Source organism: Thamnophis sirtalis, unplaced genomic scaffold (assembly GCF_051295495.1).
Source record: "Thamnophis sirtalis isolate CommonGarterSnake01/CBP01778 unplaced genomic scaffold, rThaSir2_p1.2 scaffold_12, whole genome shotgun sequence".
In the NCBI taxonomy this organism is placed as follows: Eukaryota; Metazoa; Chordata; class Lepidosauria; order Squamata; family Natricidae; genus Thamnophis; species Thamnophis sirtalis.
Window position 1 is genome coordinate 66691248 of NW_028261392.1, and position 20759 is coordinate 66712006.

The window sequence follows — 20759 nt, forward strand, 5'->3', positions numbered from 1 at the left end:
AGTCATTTGAACCATAAATATGAGTTCATTTCTGAAACAGTGAAAGCACACTGATGGAAGCCGATGGTTGTTCACTGGGATTGTGATTAGAGTTCTCAATATTTCAGGGTTGTGCAGTAATACTTTTCAGATAGGAGAGTCTGCTATAGAGAGAAAAGGTCCCAGAGTCTACTTCTGCAAAGTCAGAAGGATTTATATTACCCTGTTGATGAAAAAAATTATATTACAAAACAGACTAATAAACAAAAATATGCTCTAGTCTACTTTTCAAAATGGTTGTGTTTTAGGTACATAGATTTAATTCTCAAAAATCATTTGAATAAATATGCATACTATCAAACTACAAAACTTAAATGTTTGAAAATCAGAGCTCTTTTACCAGCTGTACTATGCTTTTGTATTTCTGATTACTGCTTAACAAATTTTACATAAATTAATACTATTTAAATATGTTTTAAATTGCTCTTCATAGAAAGGAATGAGCATCCGAGCTTTTTTTTTGAATGGAAGATATTTTTAATTACCACTTTCATTGCCATCTGTGAAAAGAATTAATTATCTAACAACAACTAGAAAGTCAAGGAATCCATTATTATATTTTCAATCCATCACTTGAACTCAAGTGGCTCTAAAATAAGCTTCTGGCTTTAAGAACATTTACTAGAAATTTTCCCCATTACTTTCAGCTAGCTTCACTTTTGACCAGATAAATTTAAAGTTCTGTTGTTACTAAAAACAAGTCTTAATTGTATACAGTAAATGAGAAGGATATGAACATTAATTTCTGTGCAGGGTCTTCCTGATTGTTTTAAGTACAGTGCTGATGGAATTAATTCCTTTTTTTTATTTCACATTTATGATACTTTCACTGTCTCTTAACCTCTCCTTTTCCTTTAGTTCTTTATATATTTATTTTCTTCTTTCTTTTTTGCTTCCACTTTTTATTCTTTCAGTCTATTTTCTTTGCTTTTTTAAAGTTTATTTTATATTGGTTTTTACTATTGTAATCAAAATCCTTAATTAAAAATTATAGAGATTTGATTTTATGTAACTTGTGAAATGCATCATTGTCATCGCTGAAGTAAAAGTTCAGTTTGGTTGTTGCTTTGCAAGGGATAGCTGGAATCAAAAGAGTTATATTTGATGTACTATGAGCATGAAGTTTCTGTTTTTCCTTTGGTGACAATAACATACATATCTTGAAAGTAGGAAGGCATTTCAAAGAGTAGATTATGTGAGAAAGTAAAAAAAAAACCCAGTGGAAGTGATTCACATTAAAGCTGGCCTCTCTGTTGTCATTTAGAAGCTCATGTCATACTGTGATTTCCAGGAGCGGCCAAGAAATCATTTTTGCAACTAGAAAGCACAGCATGCACTGACAAAAGACTCTTGAAGCATTCATATTTTGAATACCAAAATGTTAAATATCACGGAAATAAATTTGCTTATTTTTTTCCCTTTATCCCTTCCTCACAGATACCTAGAATATTTTACAAGCTGTTTCTGAAACTTTAAAAGGCCCTTTAGATTATGAGAATGAAGGGTTTGCTTGGGGAATGAATTCAATGTAATATGTCCCGATTGTAAGAATTACACTGGCTTGTTTTTCCATGATTTCTGCCCTTTCCTAGCAACCAGGAGTTTCCATCCCACTTTTTGAGAAGGCATTTTGAAAACTTCAGTTCTATAAAATATTGTTCATCTCTAATCGCTAATGTTTAAATTTCAGGAAGAGAAACAATTATAGACCCTAGCATTAATTCTCTGGAGCAACATTGTCTTCAGAGTTTCATATTGCTCCCTTCTTGATGATGTTCAGAAAGGCATTGGAAACCTGGCTGTTCTCCCAATCCTTGGGACAGAATGGTGGATGAGCCATGATAACATTTATTTTTTAAAGTTTTGTATGGTTTCCTGGATGCATTTTATCTACTTTTTTTTAGTCAGTTTGACATTAACCTTTAACAAACAAATAAATGAATTATAAATGGTTCAGTATATTAACAACATTTAGATTAAAGTCGGAGCAGCCTTTTTAGCAAGTTTATTTGCTTAGAATAGTTAGTCCTTTATGCAGTTAATATTGGGGCCACTAAATTAGTTTAAATGTAATTAAATTAGAAGAAAAAAAATTGCTTCTGAAAAGTAAGGCTTGTCTTAGGATTTGTTCTTTGTTTGAAAAATGCAGTTAACAGTTGTATTAGCCCAGAGAGTTTTCAAATATGGTATCTTGTTACTTTGGAATCTGTTTAATGAAACACAGCTTTTGTATTACAGTAAGCTTTATAATTCAGTGCTTACTCATTCCTCTGCCACTGCTATTAATTCCAACTACTGGAAATTACTTCATGGTTTGAAGTAAATGATTCAGTATGCGATTCTTGTTTACTTTTTTGAGAAGTTGAAATAATTTTTTGGCATAGCAAGCAACTTTACATTTTGACATCACAAATTAGTTCTATTTTTCATAATACTCTTATCAAAAAAGTTCTCATGAAAATTTATCAATCATTTAATCTTACATATATGTTCATAGCAGATTATAATTAATTTACTTCTGTTTACCTAACTTTGAAGAAGAGGACAATTGAAAGTTAAGATATAAAGTAGTACAAGCAATCCAAATGCTAAGTAGTCAAGATTCCCAAACACGAGATCCCCTAATGTTTATATAAACTCATAGTATGCATCTACTTGTTATGCTTTTAATGTTTTCATAATGATAATGAATAAGATAGAGCCGTTTAGTATATTACAAATGTTTTTATGGAGCTCAGCTGCTGAATACATTCATTATTACTTAGAATTAACAGTAATGGAGGACATCTGTTGTGTACATATGCCATTCAAGAAGTGGTGCATATTGAGATTTGATGCAAATTGGTTAAATATGTGCCTTTTATAAAATGCTAATTTGTCATTTTTAAGCTTCTCTTAAAAGGAATAATGCATTTCACTTATTCAGCTTCTCTTTCAGCGTAATTAAAATAACTTTTTTCCCTCACTCTAAAAGTTACATGTTCTTAACTTGCTCTCAAGGTTTACTTTTTTCTTGCCTTTTACATGTATGTATGTGTGTACGTGTGTGTATGTATGTATGTATGGAGAGAGAGAGAGAGAGAGTGAGTTGGGACCCTTTTTCTTTTTTTGGAAAAAAGAATAGAATATCTATTTTTAAACTAAGCATTATACTTAGTTTATAAACTAATTTCATAATATGGAACTGCATATTGATAATCTACTTTATCTTGTTACACTCTTTAAATGATTGACAGTAGGTTCTACTCTGTTCAAAAGAAAAAAAAGACCCAAATCGAACAGTCTTAACCTTGTTGAAATTATGACATGTATGCAGAAGAGGACTTTTTCCCACTGTCATATCTTCCTTTTTAAATGTAGCTGGGGATATTCTAATTTCAGTAAATATAAGAAATACAGTCTAGTGAATTCTCAACCTGTGGTCTGGGACCCCTGGGGGCCATAATATTATCACAAATCTTAAGTCTTGGTGGCCCATAGCCCAAGAAGGTATTTAAAGGGGGGTCCGTGGTGTAGAGAAGGTTAAAAACCATTGGATGAATTCAACAGAAAGGCATTTCTTATATTATATTTGCTAAAAGTAGAACATCTTCACTCTCAGCTACATTTAAAATTATTTCACCACCTTACGTGTGTGTGTGTGTGTGTCTCTGTGTGTGTGTGTATAACACCAGAGAAGTACACAATTGTACATAAGCCAATGGACCAGTGAGACAAGGATCATCAATACAGAAGATAGAAAGATGGATGGATGGATGGCTAGATAGAAATTTAGATGTGTGTGTGTGTCTGTATGTGTGTGTTTATATTCTGTATTGATGATCTTTGTCTCACTAGTTTATTGGCTTGCGTCATACCTATATTTTAACCATAACTATTAACATATAGAAATTAGGATCTAAAGTGGGAAGATTAGGTTCAGTTTAAGAATATATTCAGTGTATTTTAAGTAGCTGACATATGTCTGCTGTGAAAATTGTGCTCCACTTGAGCCATGGGATTTGTGAAATTATTCTACTTTCCCCAGTATAATAGTAAACCCAGGAATGAAACTTAGCATCTTGCGTTTTATCCATGAAATACACATATGAATACAGTTTTATTTTCTATATCAGTTGCATGTTTAAGTATGTTAAGTCTTACAGCTATATTCTAATTGATTAAGAGTATTCATTTTATAGTTTACAACACTCTTATGTAACTGGTGGTTTCTGTGTTTTATTCATTTATCATTTATTTCCATATTTTAGAACTTTGCCAAGAATATATTTGCAATTCTTCAGTCAGTCAAAGCTAGAGAAGAAGGCCGTGCACCTGAGCAACGACCAGCACCAAATACCGCCCCAATGGTAATACTGCAGTAGAAAATAAAATCTTACTTTTTAAAGAAAAAATAAAAATGGGAATAATTCTTTCTTCCTTTTTTTGCCTTCATTTTTCTTTTGTCAAAGAAAAAAAGCCTATGTAGGTATACTTAATTGTAAACTATACACATTATTTAGCACTTTACTATGTGTTTTGTCATGGCAACTGTCTTTGGTATTTTTTATACAAATTAAGTCAATAGAAATAATCACTTTACTTGGAAATAAATACTGAATACATGATATTTTAAACTAAATGCTTTTCCTAAGGATGTAGGAACTGAAATGTATTGAGTCATTACAATGGGTACCTACATTCTTCAAAGTTTATATATAATTTGCACACCTAAATTCAATTATGTCTAATTAGAAATTCTTCTGCTGAAGAGTGTGTGTGTATGTGTGTGTACAGAGAGAGAGACTTCAGTTAGTGACCACTTATTCAGCAATCCAAATTACAAAGACATTGAACGAGGAGACTTATGGCCCATGTTAATGTGATATTTACATAGTAAATAAGATTGAAAGTTAACTTTCTTTGAAGGTATCTATATATTAAATATTTTATCTGTTATCTATACTATTGAGCCACAAATTGTTTGAAAACAAATGTAAATGATACAAAATCCCCTTTCCCTTTATTTTCAGGATCCAACTTTAAGAAACAAGCAACCTATTCCAGCTGCCTATAACAGATATGATCAGGAAAGATTTAAAGGAAAGGAAGGTAAGAGAGCATACCACAATGAAAGAAACGTACACATTTTGAAATTCTTGCAGTTGCCAGTTTTGACTCTTAAAAATAATATTGAAGGAATTAAAAAACTAAACGCCATCTAAATCATTTTGTTTCTATTTTCATTATACATAGTTTGCTGTGTTCTCCCAAATTTGTGCTTTATAGAGTGTTGATTTAGATACAATCCAAAATCAGCTTTCTACTTCACCTCTGCTAAAACAGTGAGCAACCATAGCTTTTTTTTTGGAAATATGAAGCAGAAAACCTGGAGTATTCTTTTATGTTTTTACTTTTTGGTTAGTGATATATCTGGGATGTTTTAAATTATTATTCAACAGAATCCTGCCTTTATATCACTTGCATATAACAAACTGATTTTCCGAAAGAATAATCATTGAATTGTTCAAGTTCATCCATTGTTATTTTCCTAGTGTATTTGTGTATATATGAGATGTGACCAACTAGCTGTTCTATATTGCAATGATTTCTTGAGAGGCTTATGGAAGTTTGATAAATTTTGCAACAATTTGTAATTTTTTTAAGTCCTTTCCTACTCAATTCTATTTACTAATTCAGACAAGCACTATTTAAAATATTTTAAAATATTAGTTATTTTAGAATCTACTTCACCTTGATTCTCAAAGCATAGTAATTCATAAAACTGTTAATTTTAGTTTATATTTTATATACCGTATTTTTCAGAGTATAAGATGCACCAAGATTTTGAAAATTTTAAAAAATAGGTAGGTAGGTAGAGGGAGGGAGGGAGAGAGAGAGAAATACAGTAGATAGGTAGGGAGAGAGAGAGAAGGTAGGTAGATGGAGAGAGAGAGAGAGAAATACAATAGGTAAGTAAGGAGAGAGAGCAGGTAGGTAGGTAGAGAGAGAGAGAGAGAGAGAGAGAGAAATACAATAGGTAGGGAGAGAGAGTAAGTAGGTAGATAGAGAGAAATACAGTAGATAGGTAGGGAGAGAGAGAGAGAAGGTAGGTAGGTGGAGAGAGAGAAAAATACAGTAGGTAGTTATGGAGAGAGAGTAAGTAGGTAGATAGAGGGAGAGAGCGAGAGAGAGAGAAATACAGTAGTTAAGTAGGGAGAGAGAGAGTAGGTAGGTAGGGAGAAAGAGAGAGAAATACAATAGGTAGGTAGGGAGAGAGAGTAAGTAGGTAGATAGAGGAATAGAGAGAGAAAGAGAAATACCGTAGGTAGGTAGGGAGAGAGAGAGAGAGAGAGCGGGTAGGTAAGTAGGTAGATGTTTCCAGGTGTATTTATCCATGTGCTGGAGAAGGAAATCACTGACAACCTGCAGAGCTAAGACTTGTTTGGCGCAGCACTTGATCAATGTAATTATCATCAATCTCTGTAATTAAAGAGCTTTCCGAAAGGAAAAAAAAATTTTTTTTGCACTCTATAAACCTCCCCCAAAAGGTCCATTTTTCACGAAAATGGGGCCGTTTTTTTTTCCAAATGAAAGGCATGAATAGCCTTGGGGGGGGGGGCTTACAGAGTGCTCCTGGGGGGTTTGGGGAGGCCAAAAATGAGCAAAGAATGGCCCATTTTTCACAAAAACAGACCTGTTTTTTGTCAAAAAAATTGTGTGCATAGCCTTTTGGAGGCTTATAGGGTGCTTCTGGGGGCTGGGGGGAGCAGAAATTTCCCATTTTTGCTCATTTCTGCTCTCCCCAGTCCCTAGGAGGTCTCTGAAAGCCTCCCTTAAGGCTACACACAACCATTTTTGAGAAGGGGTGGGGCTTCAGGAGGCAAAAAATGCTATATTTGATGTATAAGATCCACCCAGATTTTCAGCCTCTTTTGAGGAAAAAAGGTGTGTCTTATACTCCAAAAATATGGTACATAACTGTCTGCAAGGCATTATTGGTGGATCACCACAGCATGTTAAGTGATTGTTTAAAAAACGGAGTTAATATAGATTGTAATCCCAACCTTTTTCTTCCATAACCTCCCTCCATCTCCTTTAGAGGTCATCCAATTAATGCGTAGTTAAACTGTTACCAGTATATGCTACTTTCAGTATATTTTGCCTTTGTCCTTAGGGTTATTATGACTTTAGGACCATGTAATTCATTTGAAGCTGAAAAATAATAACCTTCCTGATAAGGCAGTGATGTTTAATTTCTTTAAGTTAGAAGAAAATAATTGATGCTAGTTTTGGTCAACAGATTTTTCTCTCCACTAGCTTTATTAAAGGAAATATTCTCACACGTTCTAGAATTTTTTTCGGTGCCAAGTTACCGAAGCAGAGACATAGCTTCACATTTTGTTAATAAACACTCATAGTTTTTTCAGGCAGAAATTGTTAAGAAATATAGATCATCATTTTTTTAAAAAAAAACCACATTTTTAAAATTGGGCGGTTGGAGTAGTTACTACCTGATAAAAAGAATTTTCATTCTGTGGCATGCCAAAAGGAAATGGGATTAATTGTAAAAACAGTACAGACTCACAACTATCATCTCTTGTTTTACTGCCCTCGTTGTCAGTATTGCTGCTGCTGTTACTGTCTTAGTACTTCTGTATCTTTTCAATACTATATTATCAGTAATTTTTATTTCATCCTCTCATATAAATTAATTCTGATAGTTTTCTTAACGGTTTTAAATTTTGTTTTTATCTTCAAAGCCAATTCAAGCACTCATCTATGGTTTTATTTAATTGTTCATTTTATGAAAAGTCATGTGGTGAAGCTCAAGTACAAAATATAATGAATGCAAAAATAGATAGAAGAAAAAAAAGGATAACGAAATAAAAAGCTCCATATTGCTTCTAGTCAGCTATTGAATATCAATCTGATGTCACATGGACATATATTTGCATGTGCTAAATGGAACGAAGCAGTATATTTAAGATTCATTAAAATAATTTTTCTGTTAGATCCTTGTCAGCAAGCTAAGATTTTTCTGTCTCAATGTGTGAAGATGGAGTTTTACTCTCGTTAGAAGAAAGTCTATATTTCTCTGTACACATGAAAGCAGCTTTATCTTCATAGAAGTAAGGAAAGGAATAATTGGCATGAGAGTAGCATGAAGCTGGCTTTCTATTACGGTGGCGTCAGCTATCAAAGATCAGTAGTGTTGAGTTTCCACAGCCTCATTCTGACTTGTTTCATGTTTTTTGATGGAATAATAAAAATTGGCCTGTATACATTCAGTATATAATTTATAACCGTTGTATATATAAGGATTCTATCATATTTTCTTTGATAAGGATTCTGCCAGGTAGATAATCCACATTTTTATGACTGAACAGTTTTTGTGAAACATTATAGAGTTGTATATCAAATATGTACTCCAAAGGTGTGTAGTTTTTAGGCATAATAGCTATGCTGACTTTGAAGAAAAAAGATCCAAATAAGAAATTCCCTGTTAGGTCGTACTTATATAATTGCAAGTTTTCATATTTCTTAGAACTATTCTGCATTTTCTTTGATAAACCATTCTCTAAAACCTCCTCAAAAGGGGTACTAATTAATATTAGTTAGCATTGTTTTTATTAACTGGTTAAATTCTTAAAAGAGCCCTAAAAATTATTATTATCGTCCTAGATTAGTAGATTGTGGGAAATGGCTTTGGTTCACCTCGGCAAGTTCTTCAGGATGCAAAGTTAACAAAATCCTTATCTCTTATGGCAGTGATAAGGCCTGAGGAGGTTGCAGCAGAGAATAACCATTTTGCTTTGCTTTTAAAAGTAAGGTGATCATTTTGCTCCAGAAACTGGCTTCTGGAGCAAAAGTTCATTTGCTTGAAATTTTGTCAAATAAAGCATCCCCATGAAGATCATCCCAGCCTTATTACACAGCCTCATTATACAACTCTATGGAACACTTTACTGTTTCATTGTGAGACAGAGTTTTTTTTAAAATGTCAGTTCTAACACCAGAGCAATACTCCAGAGACTTTAAGAATCTATTTTCTTAAATCCAGATACAGATAAAATGTTCATTCATATAATATTCGAGCCATGTAATGGTTAGTTTATTAGATTAGTAATTTGAAGAAGACATTTATTTCCAAGTCCAGCTGGATATATGAGCCTGTATGTCTTCTGGAGTGGCTGATAAATAGCTTGGCTCAAGTCATTCTGAAACTTAATATCCTCAGTCCATTGTCCGATATCTTCTTTAACCTTTTCTAAGTCTAGAAAAAGCCTGCAAGCTGAAATAACATAGAATATGGGTACCATTTTTGTAATATACAACCACCATTGATGCACAGCTGCCTTTTGCAGTTAACAATAATATTATAGGAACTAAACTAAATTTTAGCCAAGAGCGGCAGATTGGGGTATAAATAGTTTAATTATAGATGGGGTAAAGAAATATATTTGGGGGGGGGGGGCAGACTCTTCCGTGACATAATATTTTACATACCCCTAAATTTCTAAAATACTGACATCTGTTTTTTCTTGATTTGGATTGAGATTGTGGTGTTCATTTTTGTTTAGTTTTTTTGTTGTTTAAGCTGGTGTATACTTCTAGTAAGTCACAACCATGTTTTACAGAGTAGTACTATAGGTCATCGTTACATTATAGAAAGGGTAGCAGAAATTGGGAAGAAGTCATTCTGTACTACAAGTATTACTTTTAGGCATTTTTCCTGTTGGGAAATGAGATACTTATTTTCCAGGAAAACGTCTCATTTCCTAGGAAATATGTATACTAAGGAAATTGGCTGTACCTGTTGTAAAATATTGCCTTATTTGTAACATTGTGGTACAGGCAGTGCAGCATGACATATGTTGCTGTTAATCAAGGAAGGTTGGGCCTAGAACAACACTACTACTATGTTAATTGACACAAGGTTTGAAACATACCTTTTTTTTAGTTGATTACAGAAAATGTATGAACCTATCCATTATGATGTCTAAATCATAGTTTATGGCATACAGAGCAGATTTAGAATCTAAGAACATAACTTGGAGACTTTCACAAGATGTTTTCCATGATAAGTGATTGATTGCAAAACATTGATCAGAAGTCAAGCTGGTAAATTTGCTCTCTACTACTCTTCCAAAACCCAAGATACACACAGTATGTGCTGTGGGTGAGCATGTGTTTGTAAGTTTGTGTATGTATATGTATGGCTCAGTAGTGGGTTGCAGGCATACGCCCCAGTACGGGCATACTGGAGCCTTCACGGAGCACTGTTCCGGTTTGGTGCTCCGGAGGGTCCACCCGAGCTTCTTACCGGTCTTTTAAGTCTTCTGCGCTCCCACGCACAGCGCATACAGCGCCTGCACAACACTCCGCTGAGCAGCTGGAGCATCACGGAGGTGTTAAGATACATGTGCGTGGAGCACGTGTGTCCATGCATGCTGCATACGTTCATACCGGTTGGAACGGGATCCAGAACTCACCACTGGTATGGCTGGATTACTGCATTCTTTAGCAGCTATTTATTCTTCTGCAAGAATAGGACTTGTTAATATATTGTTTCTCTATGTGGCCTTTTCTCCTTGAAAACAAAACCAAAGTTCACACTGGATCAGTTTCTTTTATTCTGATTTGTCTTAGTTGCTGTAGGATTTACATATGAGAATTCTCATTAAAACCTTGGGATATTTTTGTTTTTCATAGAGACGGAAGGCTTCAAAATTGACACTATGGGCACCTACCATGGGATGACTTTGAAGTCTGTAACGGTAAGTAAACCATATTGGGTTGCAATGCTGTGTGAAGAAATGTTCACCATGTTGCTTACAGATGTTCAGTATTGCTTTCTACAGTGAGAAACGTCTGTGTTGCATGGCAACAAACATAAATTATCCTAAGACAGGCTTGTATAGAGCTAAGGATATATATTCCTCCTTTGACATTCTTGAATTCTGCAGTTCATTGGGGAACCATTTTTTTCCTAGAATGGTAGAATTTTTAATAGTATGGTATTTACAATATTTTCTGGCATGGAACAAATTATCAGGTTGCACATAAATGAACATTCTTTCTGAAGGAAAATTTGTGCTCATGTTGTCAATTTCCTGAACAGTTGAAATCAGAACATTCTGAAAATGATGTTTTAGTCTGAGTTTTTGTTTTAAGATCTCTGCTTTTATGGAAGTGGGCTTAGTGTTCACAAACAAATGCTATTTTGATCTCCATGCGAGTAGGACAGATGATACAGAACTAATATAAAATCCTCATTAAAGAGTTTTGCCATCTGTATACCTACGTAACTGATGAATAGACACCACTACCCAGTCTAAAAATCTGTGCATTTATTTTTGGATGACTTTCACTAATTTGAACATAAAATAATGCCTGGAATGTGACTGTCTCAGAACCAATTAGTGTTAACTCGCTTAACTTTCCTGTCTTGTAAAATAGACTTTTATCTCATTCCCAGTCTTCCTGTAGTTCATACCTGTAGACATTTAGAAAAAGCAACTAAAATTAAAGAAATAACCAAGGTTGTGACCTAACTTACATACTATGTGGAATTCCAATCAAAACATTCTTAGATATCCTGAATAAAATGTGTTTTTTTTTTTGAAACATTTTCATACTAGTGATAACCATAGGCTAGATACATGTGTGGGGAGGATTGCTTAGATTCTGTTAATGAAAAACAAGAAAAAAGGGTAGGATTATATCTGATCATTCTGTTTTCTCAAACTTGACCCATTCACATATATAGATTACAACTGTTATGCAGGCTGAAGGAAATATGAATTGTAATTTATGTTATATTAAGTTGGCAGTGGTTACTATAATTCATATTCATAATTCTCTAAAGATTTAGGAACTCTCTCTGTGAAGTAGCTAACAAATGTCACTTCATAATTGCAAATCACTCATTTTACTGAATTTATGGGATTTTTTGTGTGCTTATTATAAGTAATAAGTATAGAAAATGATTGTCTAGTTTCAATTTTGCAAATAAGTCTTGAAATCTTATTCTGTAGAATGTAAGGATTGAAGGGCCCTTGGAAATGGTCTGCTCAGGACCAAAATTCACTACTGCATTGTCTCTGACAGATCATATCCAGGATCTGTTTAAATATCTCTTAATCTTCCTAGATTTTGCTCAGTGTCCTGCTTTTCAAAATCCTTCTACACCATCAGACTCTCCTCCCACGGTGTTTGCTATCCTTATATTTTTACAGATTGTTCACATATTTTAGAATCATTTTCTAATCAGTATCATTTATAAATAATTTGAACATGATTTGTTATTTATTACTTCCTTCCAATTTGTCACAGAGCCGTTGATGTTGAATGTAGTTGTTCCACTGATTCTGTGTTCATTAAATGGTAGCATAATCCAGCCCACATTTTTCCATCTCGTTTGTCAGATGCTTTGATAAAGTTCAGAAATTCCTGCAGTAAACGAAATGGGTTGTTATGTCAAAAAGGAGATTAAGCTTGCCTGACATGCTGCATTCTGTCAAGTGACATTCTGCCAAGCACTCTATTCTTTTTAAAATGTTGCATACCACCTCTTTTGGCGTTGGTCTATTGGTAATCTAATATAGCATTTTGCCCAGTACTGGCATCAAGTTGATCAGTTACTGTTTTTCTCCTTTTGAAAAATAAAGGCATTTGCTTCTCTAATTTTATGGAAGTAAGTTTGTCTTTGGTGATATCTCAAGGTTCAGAGAAAGGAGCTCAAGAATGATGTCCACAACATCCTTCAAAACTTCTCAGGTGTAAATGATTTGACCCTGGAAACTTTTAAGATATTTCGGTGGTTTGCAATATCTCTTTGTTTATCTTGGATTACCATTGTTTCCTTTTTCCTGATTTTTGCTTGGTCCAGTAGAATATAGTTCCCCTTTGTGGTAAAAAGGCTGAAGCAAGGTAGGAAGTGGGTCATTGTGACTTCCCCACATTAACCCCTGGCCATCTTGGCAAATGCTGCAGCACCAGGCCCATCTTTTTCCCCCTCACTATTGACCTAGTCAAGAAAGCCTTTTTTGTTGATTCTAACTTCTTTGTGAGCACGGGTTCCTTTAGTACTTATTGTTTCTAATTTACTTTCTGTGATTATTAGGTATTTCGTGGCCTGCTTCCATGGCAACATTTTCCATTTCTTACCCATTGCTTATTACTACTGTACCTCTTAGTTCAGCCAAAAGCTTCCTGCTCATCCATAGAATTTCCTAAGTGCCCCCAACACTTTTCCCTATCACTGGAGTGGCGTGTGATTATATTTCCGATATCTTGTTTTTAAGATGTTCCCGTCCTGCCTTCAACTTGATCAAAGGATATTTGTCAATGGGTTCTAAGCTCGTTGGAATTGGCTTTCTTGAAGTGCTGCCTGGGCATTTATTATTTTTCGATGGATGGTCTCACAATGAGCCATATATTTAAACCAAATTTGTATCCACCTATTAATTCTTTCCAAAGGACTTGAGATAGGAAGGTGTTTGATGGTATTAAAGATATTGCTTCAGAATATAAGTTGCTCCGAAGTATTATGTATTTATAATATTAGCATACAGTATGTAAAATACATGAGTCTAGAGAATTTTAAGTAACCAGATGCACAAATCAGCATCTTGATATTGTCTGCAAACATTAACTCAAAGAAGCATTTCTCTAGCTTGTCTGGAAATGCACTGAAAATTAGAAACAGTCTGACCTTTTTACATTGGTACAAGTATGTATTGTTGTAGCTTTCCAGAAAGTTTAAACTTAGAAAAGTTTAGCTGCTCTTTATCAGTCAATATTTTATCATATTTTAAGTATTGTACCCTATATTTTCAAACAACCAAATATGGCAGAGTTGAGATAAAATTAAATAAAGTGCAGAGTTAGGGTTTAAACACGCGCACACACATATATATATATTGATTGCATACAATTGTGATAAACATTCTAAAAAGAGCAGTAAAATATAATGTAGTAAAACTGCCTTTCATAGTTGTCAAAATATAGTTATAAATATCTCCATTATGATGCTGTTACTTCTAAAGAATGGGTCACTTATATGTTAAAGATTAGATTTGCATGATTGTATGGGAACAGTAAATTCATAGATTTACAATCCTAAATTTAGATAGAAACAAAGCTAATTGAACTATCATATCCAGTGAGTGAATGGCTATTTATTAAGGCAAAAGTAAAATATTAAATGGTGTCATATTACTAAATTATTGGGTTGAAACATTAAGAATATGATGATGAAATTTTCAGAAGACTCAAAGATGGGTAGAATAACAATTCCAACTTAGCTAACAGTAGCAAAATTCAGGACAGTCCTGAAAAGTTGAAACATTCAGCCAAAACCAGCAAGATGAATTTCAACAGAAGCAAATGCAAAATACTGTACAATTATGTTTGGATAGGAAAAAAATCAAAAGTATAAGTATAGGATGGGGAATATGTACATATTATAGGGTAGTACACATGAAAATCATCATGATCTTTTAATGAACATGAACCAAATTATGATCCGAGAAAAGCAAATGCAATCCTAAACTGTATCAACAAAATCTAAGAATGGCATTTTCCACTTCTCTATGTGGTGGCTCAGTAGCTAAGACACTGAGCTTGTTGAACAGAAAGGTTGCTAGTTCGGCAGTTCGAATCCCTAGTGCCACGTAATGGAGTGAGCTTATAACAGCTTCTGCCAACCTAGCAGTTCGAAAGCATGTAAAAATGCAAGTAGAAAAATCAGGTAACACCGTTCCATGTGCCTTCGGCCTTTAGTCATGCTGGCCACATGACCATGGAGACATCTTCGGACAGCGCTGACCCTTTGGCTTTGAAATGGAGATGAGCACTGCCCCCTGGAGTCAGGAACGACTAGGACACATATTCTATATTTCTACAAAGGAGTATTAAAAACTGTATTCCATTTATGCTGTAGCAAACTAAAATATCATAAACATATAACTGCAATGATTATTAGTTTTCACTGTAAATATAAAAGGAAAATTTTGATTGTTCTCACTCTTGATGAATGAGTAAATGGGGGGTGTTTCTATTTAAAGCTTTTCATGCATTTTGGCTCCTCAGTTTAATGGGAGTTATTCACAACTATTGTTAAATGTTGGATTGACACACTATCACTGTGCTTATATTTGTAGTTAAATTATGTATGGTAAATAATTGATTTCAAATAGAATATTATTTCTGTAATTAGTAGTATACTTTTAAGCAAATACAAATAGTGACCACCATATCTGGCCTTGGTAGAATAACAATGAGTTTTGGTAGGTTTCAGTTGCAGTTCAAATGGATTATTTCAGGGCATTCAGGCTCTTATTCTTCAGATATGTTGGCATATCTGTATCCTTTGCTGATGGTGACACTGATATTCAGAGTACTGAGAGAAATAACCAAAGAAGAAAATGTGCCATCCGTTTCTGTATTAAGAGTTTATGAGCACAAGAATCCATCCTATAGCTGTGGGAAAAAGTCCTGCACGCTTTCAGTTTTAAGCTGTATTTACATGTTTAATCAACTTTTCACTCATAGAAACCATGCAGAATTAGTATTTTGCTGAAAATTTCTGAGGTCGGATTGAGAGGCATAATTTGTATTAATATAACCAAAGTCTTTTTAAGGTTTTGAGTGAGCTTATGTGCTAAAACAAACACAACTTGAATTTTTGATAATGTTAGGATCGAAAGTAGCCAATCAGCAGCGAGCTTTGGCTGACCAATCAAAAGGCATAGAGGCTAAATCTATGAGCCAATCAATGATGTCATACTCTCTGACTATAAATAGGCATGAAAAGCATTGAGAAATTTAATTTAGCTCTGGCTGCAGGCAAGGATGGAGGCCTTTGCTTTCACCCGTACTGAGCAGCGGCATCGCATTATTGTACTTCATGAAGAGGGTTACTCCTGTACAAAAATAGACAAGAGATTGAAAGGCCATCACAACACGGTGAGAGCAGAATGGTTGAAAAATACCAAATAACTGGTTCACTTGATGACAGGCTCCGCTCTGGAAGACCAAGAACATCGACAAAACGGCAAGATCGGGCTCTGCAACGCATTTCAATGGCTGACAGGAAGCTCACCTCAGGTTACAAGAATTTGGGGTGAAACGTGATGTAAAAGTGTGGAGAAGCACAGTACATTGCAGACTGCTTGCCAGAGGGGTTAAAAGGCTGCAGGGCTCGAAGTAAACCTTTGCTCACAGACGCTCACCATTCTCGTCGATGTGCGTGGGCCAAGAAGTAAGCCAAGTCTACCAATGAACAGTGGGCCAAGATCATCTTCAGTAATGAGAGCAATTTCTACTTGACTGGGAATCAGTGCAACAAGTATGTCAGAAGATTTCCAGCTGAAGAATTTAGGCCGTACTACCTGAATCAATCTGTGAAGCATCCATTGCATGTGGTGATCTAGGGCTGTATCACTGCTTCTGGTATAGGTCGGATACGAATCGTACAGGGAATCATGAATTCCAAGCAGTATGTTGAAGTCCTGGAAAAGACCATGCTTCCTTCAGCAACTTGTAGGGAAGGACTTTTACTTCCACGATGGCAATGCTTCTTGGCATCGAGTCAAGTCTGTCCATCAGTGAATGAAGAAGCATGGTGGTCGACTCCTGGATTGGCCAGCTCAGAGCCTGGATTTGAACCCAATTGAGAACTTGTGGGCCAAGATTGGTTACGAAATAAGCAAGAAGCATCCAAAGACCGAGCAGGAGCTGATTGAATCCATTATTGCAGCCTGGCACCACATTGTCACCAAAGATCACGTGCAAAGGCTTATACAGTCTATGCCGAAGCGATGCCACCTGGTGATAAGCAAAAAGGGCTGGCCAATTTCATATTACTAACCATGTTTCTTTACCTAAACAGTCCTTTTCAGGACCACAAACAATAAAAACGTTAACAAAACACTAGCATCGGCCTTAGTAATTTCAACACGTATTCCACTGGATATGCATCACTTAATCTGTTTTCACAGGCATTGTAAGCATGCAAGAAAATTCGCAATTTCCATCCAAACAGCACTAAATTGCAAAAAGCGTATGCTTTTCACTTAAAAACCACCAGTATTTATTTAAATATAACAATATTTGCATAGCAGTTAGCATAAAATATCATAAAATCAATGGCCTGTTCAAAAAATGTCATAAACAGTAAAGTGTGCAAGACTTTTTCACACAGTTGTGTATATAAGTACCCTGAGATAAATGTAAGGTGCGTTTTGCTTTGTTTTCTGGATTCTGACATGCCTCCCTGAGAAAAAGGTCAGAGTTGAATCTAGTAGCAAAACCCTTGGCAGTTAAATAGTGTTGAAATCCAAAAGAGAAATCAGTAGAAGGATAGGAATCATTTGGTGTATAAAAACGGGGGGGGGGGGGGAAGCTTTAAAAGCGCCAATTGAAAGGAAAAAAATAAAGAATAAGTGACAAGGAAAGAAGAAAAAAGCCAGGTATTTCTAAAGAGAAGATTGGCAGGTAACAGAATCTGAGTCTGGTATAGAAGAGTCAATTTTTTAGGACAAGAACAACAGTAATATTTCAGCTTCTTTGAAAACTATTAAGCTAGTTTAGTTATTTTGTTTATTTAGATTGTGAAAATGGAGGGTTTGAAAACGTGCGAAGAAATGGAAGAGAGCAAGAACTTTGTTTTTAGTGAGAAGCCATGAAAAGAGGCAGGTCCTTGTAATGTGAGTGATTTGTGGACTGAGAGGAAGCTCTGGTGGTGATAGATCAGCAAGAGGAGCTATGGGGAAATACAAAAGTTCTGCTGCTAAAGCCATTAAAAAGTGGAAGAGTGACAAGAAGATGGACAAGATGATGGGGAAGGCATTCTTTGGCCCTGAGAAGATGGATAGCTGCCAGATTAAAGAATTAGATCTGGTTCTTATCAAAGTTTCTACATTGCTCGGTTCCAGAAGAGAGGAGCATTCAGTGCAGGAGGTGGATGATCAAGAGTGTGCCCTCCCCTCTTTTTTTTGCATCTGGAAGCTGGCTGCTGCACTGGAGGCTACAGATGCTGCTGTTGAAAGTTGACCATCTTAAAAACCATTTTGGAAGACAGTCCACAAGGTCAGAAAGTAGAGCCCCCCCCCCCCCAACTGAACGAGGACTTTTTGAGCATTACCTTTTAGAAGGAATATTATCTTAGGTTACCCCAGATTGCAGCCCTAATTGGAGATACACTTTGCTGTATTTCTTTGTCCTGGTGCCATCTGGAATACCTGTGATTTCTCAAGCTCCCCTCTTCAACCTCCAATTAGCTCCGTAATCTGGGGTAATCTAAGGTAATATTGCTAATACTGGGAGCCCTCAAAACTTGGCTTTGTCCCCGGACTCTTGATTAGAATGGAGGGAGATCCTCTGTGAGGCATTTCGGTTGCTAATTTCTTTTTTAATTTATTTTATTTCCAGATGTTCTTTGAGTTTATTTAGTCTGCATTCTTATTATTGAAGTATTCTCTAAACCACCCAATGCCATACAAATTAGTGCAGCCTATAAATTTAATAAATTAAGAGTTTTTAAATTTAGCGGGATTACATGTTATCAGTATTCATGAATTGTTCTGTTCATAAGGCTTAAGTCCCACTGTAACCCAGGGAAATAGTTTTAATATGCCGCAATTCTGAGTTACACAATCTCGGTTCTATTTTGTCCCTACCATCGTTTAGTTGGCTTTGTTGTGAAACTATTAGATATTAAATACTTACAAGAGGCTTCTTAAAACTGTTGCCATGGGATAGCATCACGAGCACATGATGACAATATGGTAATTTGTTCAGAACCTTTTATTTAGCTGTGAAAAGGGTTAGTTTACATCTCTCTGAGTTGTTCTTCACTAAGGGCCACAATTAACATTTCCCCTTTAAATGAAAATGTACTTCAACATTTAGTATATTCTTGTTTCCTTTGTAGTTTAATATTCATTGACTGATTTCTATGTAGATTTATTTTAGTATTATCAACCTACCATTATGCTTTCATGACAGTTTCCTCCTCTAGTATTATACCTACTCAGAGTGTTGTTAAATATGACTGCAATCAAGGTAATTGCAAAGCTGTCTGATATTTTGACATGGAAATAGAAGTTGACCTTCCCTTCACTGGAATGAGCAACTGCACAGGTTTGTGCTTGTTTTAAGGATGCAATGCAGATTCAAAAAAATATATGACATTTTATTTTACTTGTTTAAGCATCCATACAGCATTTCAGTAGCGAAACTTTTAGGGACCAGAGATGTGTTTTCTACCTTTACCTAAGAATAGCTCTTCAATGGGAATACTACAAATGGTTGTTCCCCAAATTAATGTAGTCAGCCCATGGGATTGTGACCCAAATGCGGAAGAGTTCCCTCACCTTCTCCCACCTGAGGGCATCCTACATGCTGCCCCTTCCATCTTTCCCTTTGTCTGTTTTTGCTCACAAAAAACCCTGAAAATTTAGAAAGCTAGCAATGAAATATACAAGAGCATTGAAGAAGGCAGTAATCCCGGAGGTCTTTATCCTTTTTAATCTGTTTTAGTTCTACTTCTAAGCCATTATGAGTTCTCTCACAACTTTCTGTTTCCACAGTCACTTGCATTGTCTCCATGGATCAATTGCTGAGTGAAGGATTAATAGGAGTGTCATAGGCCGTTGTGACTTGCTCTTTGTGCTGATGGCAGCAGCAACTCCATAGCTGCTGTTCTTTGCTTCTTCTAGGCCCATGGTGACGAACCTATGGCACACGGAGCATTTCTTAGGGCACGCAAGGCGTTGCCCTGTCAGCTCCAGCAGGCATGCGCCCGCTGACCAGCTGATTTTGGTCTTCATTTTGGGCCATTTTTCAGCCTCCGGAGGCTTCAGGAAAGCCTCCAGAAGGTGAAAAATGGCCCAACACACAAACCAGAAATTGCACATCAATCTCAGCACAGCTTTGGCCTTCTTGGAGACCTACGTTGCTGCAGAGAGCTCCAGCTTGGCACGGTCTGAGCTGGAGGGGCTCCCATCCTCCGGTTCCCCTTATTTTTTCTGCTTTCCCAGACGTCAAATGTTCCCCTTTCAAAAAATAAGCACCCACACACCTCCCCAAGAAGAGCCAGCCAGCCATTCCCTCCAGAAGCCTAACACTGTGGGCTCTGCACCTTCGGCCCGAGCGGTTGGCCGAGCAGCTGGTGAGGAAGGTTTGCGGGGGGAGCGTCTCTTGTCCTGGGTCTGCCGGAATAGCAAACAAGAAAACACCCTTCTTCCCACCTCCCTCCCCCACCCCAGTTTTTGAAATAGACTGTGGGCCTGCTGGAGTCTCTGGAGCTCAACGTACGAAGGACGCTGCACTTTCTTTGCTTTAGCAGCGGGTCTCCCCCCCACTTCCTCTCCTGCTTGCAACACAGGGACGTTTGGCAGAGTCCACGGGGTGGGAGGGTGTAAGCATTGTTTCCATTCGTTTTGATCTGGAATCAATTCCCCAGGTTTCACTTTAGGACTCTTGGGAAGCTTCGTTGGAAAGAGCCACACTTTGGATAGTTCTTTGTAGAAGGGAGCCGACCAGGGGTCCTGCTTTTTATAAGAGATCTTGCCCTGGGTTTTTGTTTATTTTTTTCTTTTTGCTGGGGGCTACAGCTTCTTCCTCCTCAACATTGGAAACTTGTGAGTTTTGGATAGAAATAGCCACCTTATTCAACTGGCTTCTTTCAAGGCATTTCCCCCGCTGATAGGCTGATTTGGGGCCATCTC

General features: G+C 36.1%; 1 protein-coding gene across 1 annotated transcript in view; it reads left to right on the forward strand.

Annotated features, from left to right (window-relative positions):
• CDC73 (cell division cycle 73) overlaps window positions 1–20759 on the forward strand; it is an 88038-nt gene that overhangs the window by 15144 nt on the left and 52135 nt on the right. Inside the window, exons 8-10 of the mRNA XM_087726226.1 lie at window positions 4290–4388; window positions 5052–5130; window positions 10735–10799. Of these exons, the coding sequence (XP_087582352.1) occupies window positions 4290–4388; window positions 5052–5130; window positions 10735–10799 (243 nt within the window). The remainder of the gene's footprint in view (window positions 1–4289; window positions 4389–5051; window positions 5131–10734; window positions 10800–20759) is intronic.